Genomic DNA, 12210 nt, shown 5'->3' on the forward strand with positions numbered 1-12210 from the left:
TTTTACTTTCTGCTATAAAACAACATCAAATAAAAAAAATAAAAAAAATAGTATTTCTTCATTGATTTAGGCTAATATGTATTCTGCTACAAATTTTGGTTAAAAAAATCCCAATAAGCGTATATTGATTGGTTTGCGTAAAAGTTACAGCGTCTACAAACTATGGGATATTTTTATTTATTTTTTACTAGTAATGGCAGCGATCAGCGACTTCTAGCGAGACTGCAATGTTGCAGTGGACAAATTAGACACAAACTGACACTTTTTGGGACCAGTAAAATGAATACAGTGATCAGTGCTAAAAAAAAATATGCACTGTCACTGTACTAATGACACTGGCAGGGAAAAGATTAACATCAGGGGCAATCAAAGGGTTAACTGTGTTCCCTGGGAAGGATTACTAACTGTGTGGGGGGTGCTTTGACTGGGGAAATGTAAAGATCCATGTTCCTATTTAGCAGAAACACAGGATCAGCACACTCCTCTCTCACAGAACGGCGATCTGACTTGTTTACATAGACAGACTGCTTTTCTGCCTTTCTCCTGAACGATCGGCGGGACCCACTGATTGGCTCCTGTTGTGTCTAATCACAGCAGGAGCAGGTCACTGGCGGCACATGGGCAAAATAGGGGATAGATTTATAGCATTTTTATTATTATTTTTTTTACTAGTAACGGCAGTGATCAGTGATTTTTGGCGGGACTACGACATTGCGGCGGACATATCGGACACTTTTTTTTGGGACCAGTGACATTATTACAGAGATCAGAGCTAAAAATAGCCACTGATCACTGTAAAAATGTCACTGGCAGGAAAGTGGTTAACACTAGGGGGCAATCAAGGGGTTAAGTGTGTCCTAGGGAGGTGTTTCTAACTGTGGGGGGAGGGGACTGACATGGAGTACAGAGAAACCACTGTTTCTGATCACTTTGTTGATCCCCATGCTGCCTCTCTGAGGAGCAATCGCGGGTAGCTGGCAGACATTATGGTCGCCGGACTCACGCATCGGCTCCCCGCTGTGCAGTGGGCGTGCGCGCCCACCTTGACTTGTGCGCAAAACGACGCACAGGTATGTCGTTTCGCCCAATATGGCCGCCCTGTATGCGGTGGGAGGTCCTTAAATGGTTAGGAAGGAAATGTGGGGCAACCCAGCAGTTATTTTTTTCTTTTATCAGCAAGGTGCATTTGAATCTTTAACACAAATAGGTAGATTCAGGTACGTTCGCGTAACTTTGCGGCAGCGTAGCTTAAGGAATTTAAGCTACGCCGCCGTAAGTTAGCGAGGCAAGTACATGATTCACAATGTACTTGCCTGCCAAGTTATGTCGGCGTAGCCTGAATCGGCGGGCGTAAGGGCGCCTAATTCAAATGTGTTTGAGGGGGGCGTGTTTTATGTTAATGGCGCTTGACCTCACGTTTTTTACGTTTTCTCCTACTGCGCATGCGCCGGGCGCCTACATTTCCCAGTGTGCATTGCGGCTAAGTACGCCGCACGGGCCTATTGATTTTGACGTGGACGTAAATCCCGATTCACGGACGACTTACGCAAACAACGTAAAAAATTTGAATTTCGACGCGGGAACGGCAGCCATACTTGACATTACTATTCCAATAGAGCCTAGCTCTAACTTTCCGCGGCCTATCTCTTACGTAAACGGCGTAAAAGTACTGCGTCGGCCTGGCGTACGTTCGTGAATCGGCGTATCTCCTCATTTACATATTCTACGCCGACCGCAATGGAAGCGCCACCTAGCGGCCATCCGAAATATTGCAATCTAAGATAGGACGGCGCAAGCTGTCGTATCTTAGATATGTTTAAGCGTATCTCTGTTTGAGCATACGCTTAAACATAAGTCGGCGTAGATTCTGAGTTAGGTCGACTTATCTACTGATAAGCCGGCCTAACTCTACCTGAATCTACCTAAAGGACTCCACAACAGCTGCATATTCTATGATTAAAGGACCCCAAAGACTACATTTACCTTAATAGAGTGATAAAGCAATTCCCTGGATAAGGAAGTCACCTCCATACGAAGCTCATTGTGTCGTTTCAAGAACATAACACAGTGATCCTTTATTATCTCCATGTCCACCATTCGGGAACGAGGCTTTACATGATAAATCGGCTTCCATTGATTTGTAGGGCTATAGACAGGAGCCTTCAGTAACTGGACAAACAACAAGTAGAGGTGACAGTTAGGGCCTATTTTTTAAGTTGAACATCATAACAGAGATCGTTTATATTTAAAAACAGGAGGTATCTGTTACATACATATGATTAAAGTCATAGAGGATCGAAATTTGTCCGGTTCAGCAGGGACTGGACACATTTTTATCCACCCATAGGCATGCGCACAGGGTGTGCCTGGAGTGCATGGGTACATCCTGATCAGCCTGTAAAGCGCAGACTGCCTTTTCTGCTTGTCCCCCCCATGTTCCCCCTGCAGCACTGCTGGCTTCCCTCCTCTCCCGCACAATGCTGCGGTGGATCGTTTTAGGATGGAGAGCGGGAAAGGGGCCAGTAAATATGTCATTTACTATGACATATTACCCTTCCTTTTCTAAATAAACACAATGAGTGATTGGTACTGATCACTTACTGTGTTCATTCATAACTGAAGCATAGTAAACATGTTTTACTATGCTTCAGTTTGTGAATGAACAGGAAGCCACTCAGCACAGAGCACTTCTCATTGATTCACTGTCCAGTGCTGCGGAGGCTGCAGAGAAAGGGATCTCTGTCCTCAGTCCCTTTCCTTGTCTCAAAAGTGAGAGGGTTTGAGCTTTGGGGTGCACATCCTAATCCTGCTGTCCCCCTCCGAGGTCCGTGCTCCGTTCTGTCCCCCCCCTCCGTGCTCCGTTCTGTCCCCCCCCTCCGTGCTGTCCCCCCCTCCGTGCTGTCCCCCTCCGTGCTGCTCTCCTCTCCCCCCTCAATGTCCTCCTCCACCCCCTCGATCTGTCAGGATGGAGAGTGGAGGTAGGAGCCGCTAAATCCGGCTCCGACCTTTTTTTCAGATGTAATCACGGACTCTGTCCATTCACATAACCGAGCATCGTAACCTGTGTTTACGATGCTTCAGTTTATGAATGGAGAGGAGCTTCTCTCCATTCATTTTAGCTGAGGCTGCAGAGAAAGGGACTGGGGAATCTGTGTCCTTAGTCCCTTTCTCTGTCTCAAAGGGGAGATGTTAGAGGTCTGTTAAGACCCCTGATATCTCACCAAAGACACCCCAACAGGGCTGATAAAAAAGAAAAAAATTGCAATAAATAAAAAAATGAATTTTAAAAAAAAATAATGGAGGAGGACGAGGACGAGGACGAGGAGGACGAGGACGAGGAGGAGGAGGAGAAGAGTTCTACTTTAACTAGATTTGCTTACTTAACCAATTGCTGACCAGCCGCTGTCATTATAATGCCGCAGGTCGGCTCTATTGCGCGTATCGCTGTCGGTGTACGGCACTTAATGCAATAAATACAGTGGGCGCGTGTGGCGCTGGAGTCAATGTGCGTGGCCGGCGGCCCTGGTATCCGCCAGCCACTCACGATCGCTCCACAAAGAGGCAGAACGGGGATCTTTCAATGTAAACAAACAGACCCCCGTTCTATCAGGGAGTACAGAGGGCTCTTCTGTTCCTAGTGATCAGGAACAGTGATCTCTCTGTATTCCCTGTCAATCCCATCCCACAGTTAGAAACACTTCCCAGGGAACATATTTAACCCCTTGATCGCCCCCCCCCTAGTGTTAAACCCCTTCCCTGCCATTTATACAGTAATCAGTGCATTTTTATAGCACTGATCGCTGTATAGATGTTATTGATATCACTTATTTCATGTAACTTTTTTTACCCAATTAGAATCCCTCTGGATCTACTGTATGGAAGTAGTATACCTTGTACTCAGCAGGCTCTCCGCGAGTTATCAGAATATAAAGATGTCCATTGCTGTGTTCCACATGGTACGTTATACCCGGAACGCGTTGCTGTACCAGGAAAGGGGATTGAAAAGGACAATTACAGTCTACTAGATGGACCTCAGAGGTGGTTTTACTGTTACTGTTGATGGTGAGGAAGCGGTGGTCTCTGGTCAGGTAGAGATCGACAAAAAACCTAACAATGCAAATAGAATTCTGTGATTGCATAACAGAAACAATACTGCAACAATAGTGTATTTAAACAGAAGTACAATTTCCCATTTAAGAAAAATATACAGTATTTCACAAAAGTGAGTACACCCCTCACATTTTTGTAAATTTTTTATTATATCTTTTCATGTAACAACACTGAAGAAATGACACTTTTCTACAATGTAAAGTAGTGAGTGTATAGCTTGTATAACAGTGTAAATGTGGTGTCCTCTCAAAATAACTCAACACAGCCATTAACCACTTAAGACCCGGACCAAAATGCAGCTAAAGGACCCAGCCAGGTTTTGCGACTCGGCACTGCGTCGCTTTAACAGACAATTGCGCGGTCGTGCGACGTGGCTCCCAACCAAAATTGGCGTTTTTTCCCACAAATAGAGCTTTCTTTTGGTGGTATTTGATCACCTCTGCGGTTTTTATTTTTTGCGCTCTAAACAAAAATAGAGTGACAATTTTGAAAAAAATGCAATATTTTTTACTTTTTGCTATAATAAATATCCCCCAAAAATATATAAAAAAAAAAAAAATTTCCTCAGTTTAGGCCGATACGTATTCTTCTACATATTTTTGGTAAAAAAAAAAAAAACGCAAAAAGCGTTTATCGGTTGGTTTGCGCAAAATTTATAGCGTTTACAAAATAGGGGATAGTTTTATTGCATTTTTATTAATTTTTATTTTTTTTACTACTAAATGGTGGCGGACACTTCGGACAATTTTGACACATTTTTGGGACCATTGTCATTTTCACAGAAAAAAATGCATTTAAATTGCATTGTTTATTGTGAAAATGACAGCTGCAGTTTGGGAGTTAACCACAGGGGGCGCTGAAGGGGTTATGTGTGACCTAGTATGTGTTTACAACTGTAGGGGGGTGTGGCTGTAGGTGTGACGTCATCGATTGTGTCCCCCTATAAAAGGGATCACACGATCGATGACACCGCCACAGTGAAGAACGGGGAAGCCGTGTTTACACACAGCTCTCCCCGTTCTTCTGCTCCGGGGAGCGATCGCAGGACTCCAGCGGCGATCGGGTCCGCGAGTCTCGCGGTCACAGAGCTTCGGACCGGGTGGCGGGTGCGCGCCGCAACTGGGCTTAAAGGGCAACGAACATATACGTTGATGTGCCCAGCCGTGCCATTCTGCCGACGTATATCGGCGTGAAGGGGTCCTTGTTTAATGTCTAAACCGCTGGCAACAAAAGTGAGTACACCCCTAAGTAGAAATGTCTAAATTGGCCATTTTCCCTCCCTGTTGTCATGGGACTCATTAGTGTTACAAGGTCTCAGGTGTGAATGGGGAGCAGGTGTGTTAAATTTGGTGTTATCGCTCTCACTCTCTCATACTGGTCACTGGAAGTTCAACATGGCACCTCATGGCAAAGAACTCTCTGAGAATCTGAAAAAAATAATTGTTGTTCTACATAAAGATAGCGGACCTCCAGCTGTTGCCAAACTACAAGTCCCATGAGGCATAGCGAGACTCTGACAGCATCAAGTATGACACCCAGAGGCAGAGGCATGATGGAACTTGTAGTTTGGCAACAGCTGGAGGTCCGCTAATTGCTTATCCATGGTCTAGGCTATGACTTTTGCCAAGACCCTGAAACTGAGCTGCAGCACGGTGGCCAAGACCATACATCGGTATAACAGGACAGGTTCCACTCAGAACAGGCCTCGCCATGGTCGACCAAAGAAGCTGAGTGCACATGCTCAGCGTCAAATCCAGAGGTTGTCTCTGGGAAATAGACGTATGAGTGCTGCCAGTATTGCTGCAGAGGTTGAAGGGGTGGGGGGGTCAGTGCTCAGACCATACGCTGCACACTGTATCAAATTGGCCTGCATGGCTGTCATCCCAGAAGGAAGCCTCTTCTAAAGATGATGCACAAGGAAGCCCGCAAACAGTTTACTGAAGACAAGCAGACGAAGGACATGGATTACTGGAACCATGTCCTGTGGTCTGATGAGACCAAGATAAACTTATTTGGTTCAGATGACAAGCGTGTGTGGCAGCAACCAGGTGAGGAGTACAAAGACAAGTGTGTCTTGCCTACAGTCAAGCATGGTGGTGGGAGTGTCATGGTCTGGGGCTACATGAGTGCTGCTGACACTGGGGAGCTACAGATCATTGAGGGAACCATGAATGCCAACATGTACTGTGACACACTGAAGCAGAGCATGATCTCCTACCTTCTGAGACAGCAAATTTACACTGTTATACAAGCTGTACACTCACTACTTTACATTGTAGCAAAGTGTAATTTCTTCAGTGTTGTCACATGTAAAGATATAATAAAATATTTACAAAAATGTGGGAGGTGTACTCACTTTTGTGAGATACTGTATATACAACTGGGAAAAGCCTTGGTTCTACTGCAGTCTCACAGATACCTGTAGATTCTGCCATTCAAGTCCACCTAAAGCAGCTTTCTGTGAAGGGGTGACAATGATGCTGCACTGCTTCTGAATTCACAGCAGAGTTGTCACCCTTGTGTAGGTTGGGCCTGCTTGCACTATAGCGGGAGAAGATATTGCAGGGGGCATAACTATAAGAATTGTCATGACTCATTCACAACCCTGTAGCTTGTCAGTCAGCAGCTGGTCTCAACTAAGGATGAGCTCCAGCGTGTTCACATAGTACACGTGCAGAGCCTGCCAGGAAGTCTGCACGGCGCTGTGCTAATCACAGCCAGGGAGACATTTCCCGATCTCTGCAGCCGAGCATTGGGAAATGTCTCCCTGGCTGTGATTAGCACAGTGCCGTGCAGACTTCCTGGCGGGCTCTGCACGTGTACAGTGCGAACACGCTGGAGCTCATCCTTAGTCTCAACGCACACTGCAAACTGCTTTCTGCATGGACAGCATGGCCTCTGTTGCTGGTGATCTGCAGTGCAAATAGAGTGTGTAAAAGGTAAAGTAACTTTATTTTATTTGTATTGTACAATACCAGTGAATCACATAGTTAAAGCCCAAGTTTAGACAAAAATTCAATTGAAATGCACTGTGCATCAATTACCTTACTCCTTAAAGCTGAGTTTCACCCAAAAGTGATTATCTGATTCCTCCCCCTCCTATGCCACATTACCCACCTTTTGGGGGGGGCGAGCGGATACCTGTTTTCTTATAGGTACCCTGTCCCTGCTTTTAGGAGCCCAAGCCGCAGTGAATTACAGCAGAAGCTCGGTCCCCCTTCTCCTCCCTCCCCTTCTGCAGGGCCAGTGAGAGAGTGCAGCGTGCTTCACGCATGCTGACATTTAATTTTTAAAGGGGCGGGCAGAACTCTGCTTTAAAGTGGTACTAAACACACAATATTTACTTTACATTGTCCCTTCATTTTTTGTATGTAGATGATGGCACTGTAATTATTTTAATAAAAAAAAAAACATCTAAGTACCATTTTCCTAATCAATATACAGTTGGGCCATCTTGGATCTGTGTGGTATAGAACCATATTGAATACGGCACTTGTATTTTATATGTGAGTGCGCACATGAAGGTGTTTTTATTTTTACAATTGCAGCCATGAATAAGTACTGATTTTGTGCGAAACGTCGGCTGTCCCCTGTTTCTGTTGCTGTGATCTGGTAATGCTTTTGCTGTTCATTTAATAAAAGACAACCTGTACGGTTTTTGAAGTGCGGCCATCCATCCTTCATTCAACCTTTATGCTTGCCTAGTGCACCGCCGGCACCCTTGGAATCCTGTACCAGTGCATGACCATATAGTAGACCCACCTGGAGCGGTGACTTTCTTTCTGCAATAAACAATTACTGCACTATGGCTTTTTATTTTACTGCTTCTTCATGATGGCCAAAATGCATTTGGAGGCTTAAAAGGTGTAAAGATCTGGAGCCTCTGATCTTTGCACCTTTTAAGCCTCCAAATGCGATAAAACGCTGCTATATTTATCGGCGCTTTACTGTTGGATTTGCAACGCTTTTCAGCTGCTAGCGGGACACTTTTAACCACCCGTGGCGGCATTTTGATTTCAATGGGCAGGAGCGCATTAGGAGCGGTGAGTTCACCACTCTAATGCGCTCCAAAGAAGCTGCTGGCAGGACTTTTTCTGACGCCCTGCCAGCGCACAATGGAGCAGCTGTTTTAGGGCGCTTTGAAGGCGCTATTTTTAACGCTATAGCGTCTGCAAAACACCCAAGTGTGAAAGGGGTCCGATAGTGTGTACCACACTTTAACCTACAAAGCAAAGACGCAGCATAATGCTAGCCATACACCTGTCGAAAAATCGTTTGGACGAGTTTTCGAAAAAAAGAGAACACAAAACCGTGAAATTTGATCGATAATACATTCAACATAAATGAATCAATTATTTTGTTTGTTTTGTCACATAGGCCCAGTGCAAACTGTTCGGGTCGAGAAACACATTAACCTTTCAATTTATCGTCTGTTCCGCCAAAGTTTTCCAAACCTTTTCTGATTTTTTTCCATTTAAAAACGTCACAACCGATTTTTCGATTTGTGCCCATTAACCACTTAAGCCCCGGACCAATATGCAGCCTAAAGACCCAAGGTGTTTTTACAGTTCGGGACTGTGTCGCTTTAACAGACAATTGCGCGGTCGTGCGACGTGGCTCCCAAACAAAATTGGCATCCTTTTTTTCCCACAAATAGAGCTTTCTTTTGGTGGTATTTGATCACATCTGCGGTTTTTAGTTTTTGCGCTATAAACAAAAATAGAGCGACAATTTTGAAAAAAATGCAATATTTTTTACTTTTTGCTATAATAAATATCCCCCAAAAACATATATAAAAACATTTTTTTCCCTCAGTTTAGGCCGATACGTATTCTTCGACCTATTTTTAGTAAAAAAAAATCGCAATAAGCGTTTATCGATTGGTTTGCGCAAAAATTATAGCGTTTACAAAATAGGGGATAGTTTTATTGCATTTTTATTAATTTTTTTTTTTTACTACTAATGGCGGCGATCAGCAATTTTTTTCGTGACTGCGACATTATGGCGGACACTTCGGACAATTTTGACACATTTTTGGGACCATTGTCATTTTCACAGCAAAAAATGCATTTAAATTGCATTCTTTATTGTGAAAATGACAGTTGCAGTTTGGGAGTTAACCACAGGTGGCGCTGTAGGAGTTAGGGTGCACCTAGTATGTGTTTACAACTGTAGGGGGGTGTGGCTGTAGGAATGACGTCATCGATTGTGTCTCCCCTATAAAGGAGATGAGACGATCGATGCGCCGCCATAGTGAAGCACGGGGAAGCCGTGTTTACACATGGCTCTCCCCGTTCTTCAGCTCTGGGGAGCGATCGCGACGGAGCGGCTATAAACAAATAGCCGCGCCGTGGTCCCGGATCGCTCCCCGAGCGAACCCGACCGCCGCATGAAGCGGGGGGGGGGTCCCGATCGGACCCCCCACCCGCTAATAGGCAAGGACGTACATTAACGCCCATGTGCCTGTACGTGTCATATTGTGGACGTACATTTACATGTGGAGGTCGGGAAGTGGTTAACTAGATGATAAACAAACAAACTGTCCAAATTACAGATTTTCAAACGATTTTTTGTCTAGTGTATGGCCACCATAAGAGCTGTCACATGGCTTCATTAATAACCTAAAAGTGGTTGTAAACCTCAGCCATGAAATTTTAACAAAGCATATCCCTCCATAGTGTGTACTTGTCTCAATTAGGAGCATTAAACAATTTCTATCAGCTGTTTTGCTCCTCTATCTACATGAGTCACTTCTGACAAGTTTCCCTGACACCAAGAAAAAAAAGGTGACAGGGAAGGGAGTTCCAGCACTCAGTCTGTGATTGACAGCCTCAGCTCTGTTCCTGTGTGAAGGGAGGTGTGTCCCTTCCCTCTGCAATGTGTAACTTTAGCTCATAAGAGCTAAACCCCCGGCCTTCACTTCATCCAATGAAAGCTCCTTTACCAGACATCAAGAAAGTCTCTTTGGACTGGAAGGAAGTGTGCCTTAGCTCCATTGGCAGGGCTTAGGTTAAAGGAGGGTTCTCAAACTGGTGGCCCTCCAGCTGTTGCAAAACATCATGCCTCTGCCTGTGGAAGTCATGCTTGTAACTGTCAACCTGGCAATGCATAATGGGACTTGTAGTTTTACAACAGCTGGAGGAGCGCCAGTTTGAGACCCTGGCCCAAAGTTAGGGAACTGGAGCCCTAGGTAGCATAATGAGACGAGCATAAGAGGGGCACAGGAAGTTTCTGGCTTGCAATAGTCATATCATGCTCTATTAGACAGGACTTTAGTCAAAAACTAAAATAAAATTCTTAACCATATAATGGCCACTGTATCCTGTAGATATCTGGAGTTACCTGGGATCCTGTTCCATGTAAACAAGCTTAGTAGTTCCTCTATTACTGAAATCTGTCATATGCACAGAACGGCACCGAAGGTTCTCCAGTCTTGTGTGACACAGAACATGGTCAGTAACCCACTCTGCAGGAGAAAAAAAAAGATTATTAAAACAGAAGTATGGCAAAGAATTTTTGGTCATACTTCTCTTGCTACTGTGCTGGGCAAATGGGGGGTGGAGCCACTCTCTCTGTGCGGAAGGACACAGGCATGGCAGCTTGGGATCGAGCATGCACTGGTGCCCCCATGGAAATTCGATTTCCATGGGGGCACTTGCTAAAGAGGAGGAGCCTGAAGTGCTGGTGGAGGAACCCAGAACAGGATGGAGGCTGCTCTGTGCAAAACCATTACACAAAGCAGGGAAGTATGTTATTATCATTAACCCCCCCCCCCCAAAAAAAACAAAAAAAACACAAAGCTTTAAAGGGGTTGTAAAGGTAACCCCCCCCCCCCCTAAATAGCTTTCTTTACCTTAGTGCAGTCCTCATTCACTTACCTCATCCTTCCATTTTGCTTTTAAATGTCCTTATTTCTTCTGAGAAATCCTCACTTCCTGTTCTTCTGTCTGTACTACACACAGTAATGCGAGGCTTTCTCCCTGGTGTGGAGAAAGCCTCCTGAGGGGGCGAGCAGGAGTGTCAGGACGCTCTCTACTTTGCAGATAGAGAAAGGAGCTGTGTGTTAGTGGGTGTCCTGACACTCCTGCTCGCCCCCTGCCCCCTCAGGAGGCTTTCGCCACACCAGGGAGAAAGCCTCGCATTACTGTGTGGAGTTACAGACAGAAGAACAGGAAGTGAGGATTTCTCAGAAGAAATAAGGACATTTAAAAGCAAAATGGAAGGATGAGGTAAGTGAAGGAGGACTGCACTAAGGTAAAGGAAGCTATATAGGGATTTTTTTTTTTACCTTTACAACCCCTTTAATGTCGCTTTAGCGCTGCTTTTTTTTCTATATTGTTACATATTTATGAGTTAAGAGTACCGTAGCTGCTGCGATAGGGATTTTTTCACACATTGGGTGTAATGCTGTCTGATCCAAATTAGCATTAAATGCAATAAAGTGAGCAACACATTTCTTATAATAGTGTCATTACTCTTATGCAAAAAAAAAAAAAAATTAAACTTGTGAAAAACCAAAACACCAAATTATTAAAATTATAGCGAAAGCTCACATTAGTCAAATCATAACCTTGTGAGAAGAATCTTGATATGTGACTTCAATCCACCGCTATATTAATAAAAATACTCACTAAATGGTCATGACTCCTAATCATGAGGTCATAAGCAACCTTCTCCCACAGGCATCTCAATGAATGTACCATAATGACTATGCAGGAGGCAGAAAAGTACTCCACATAGTGTGAATCAGCCATGCAATATCAATTTATTAAAGTTTAAAAGCATTACTCACAAGTGTAAAAAGAATGCAAGCATAAAGACGGGAGCGGACGTCATCACGCCCGCTGAGCGAGAGGCGCTGTTTTTATGCTGGGATTCGTTTTAAACTTGTAATGCTTTTAAACTTTAATAAATATAATGATATATATAATATTTCCTAGCTGATTCACACGATGTGGAGTACCTTTATTCTTTCTGCATAGTCATTATGGTACATTCATTGATATGCTTGTGTCAGTGGGAGATTGCTGCAGAAGTTGCCATTACCTTCCATATGATATCCTAAGGTTACACAATGTCTTATGACCTCAGGTAATTAGG

The 12210-nt window shown here is 44.3% G+C and overlaps 1 protein-coding gene across 2 annotated transcripts in view; it reads right to left on the reverse strand.

The window, feature by feature from the left end:
* The window catches only part of PREPL (prolyl endopeptidase like), a 54778-nt gene that overhangs the window by 16394 nt on the left and 26174 nt on the right, over positions 1–12210 (reverse strand). For both annotated transcript variants that reach the window (XM_040351547.1, XM_040351548.1), the window contains exons 6-8: positions 10453–10576; positions 3891–4107; positions 1984–2169 (exon numbers count right to left, since the gene is read on the reverse strand). In XM_040351547.1, the coding sequence (XP_040207481.1) occupies positions 1984–2169; positions 3891–4107; positions 10453–10576 (527 nt within the window). The remainder of the gene's footprint in view (positions 1–1983; positions 2170–3890; positions 4108–10452; positions 10577–12210) is intronic.

This window comes from Rana temporaria, chromosome 4 (genome assembly GCF_905171775.1).
Source record: "Rana temporaria chromosome 4, aRanTem1.1, whole genome shotgun sequence".
NCBI lineage: Eukaryota > Metazoa > Chordata > Amphibia > Anura > Ranidae > Rana > Rana temporaria.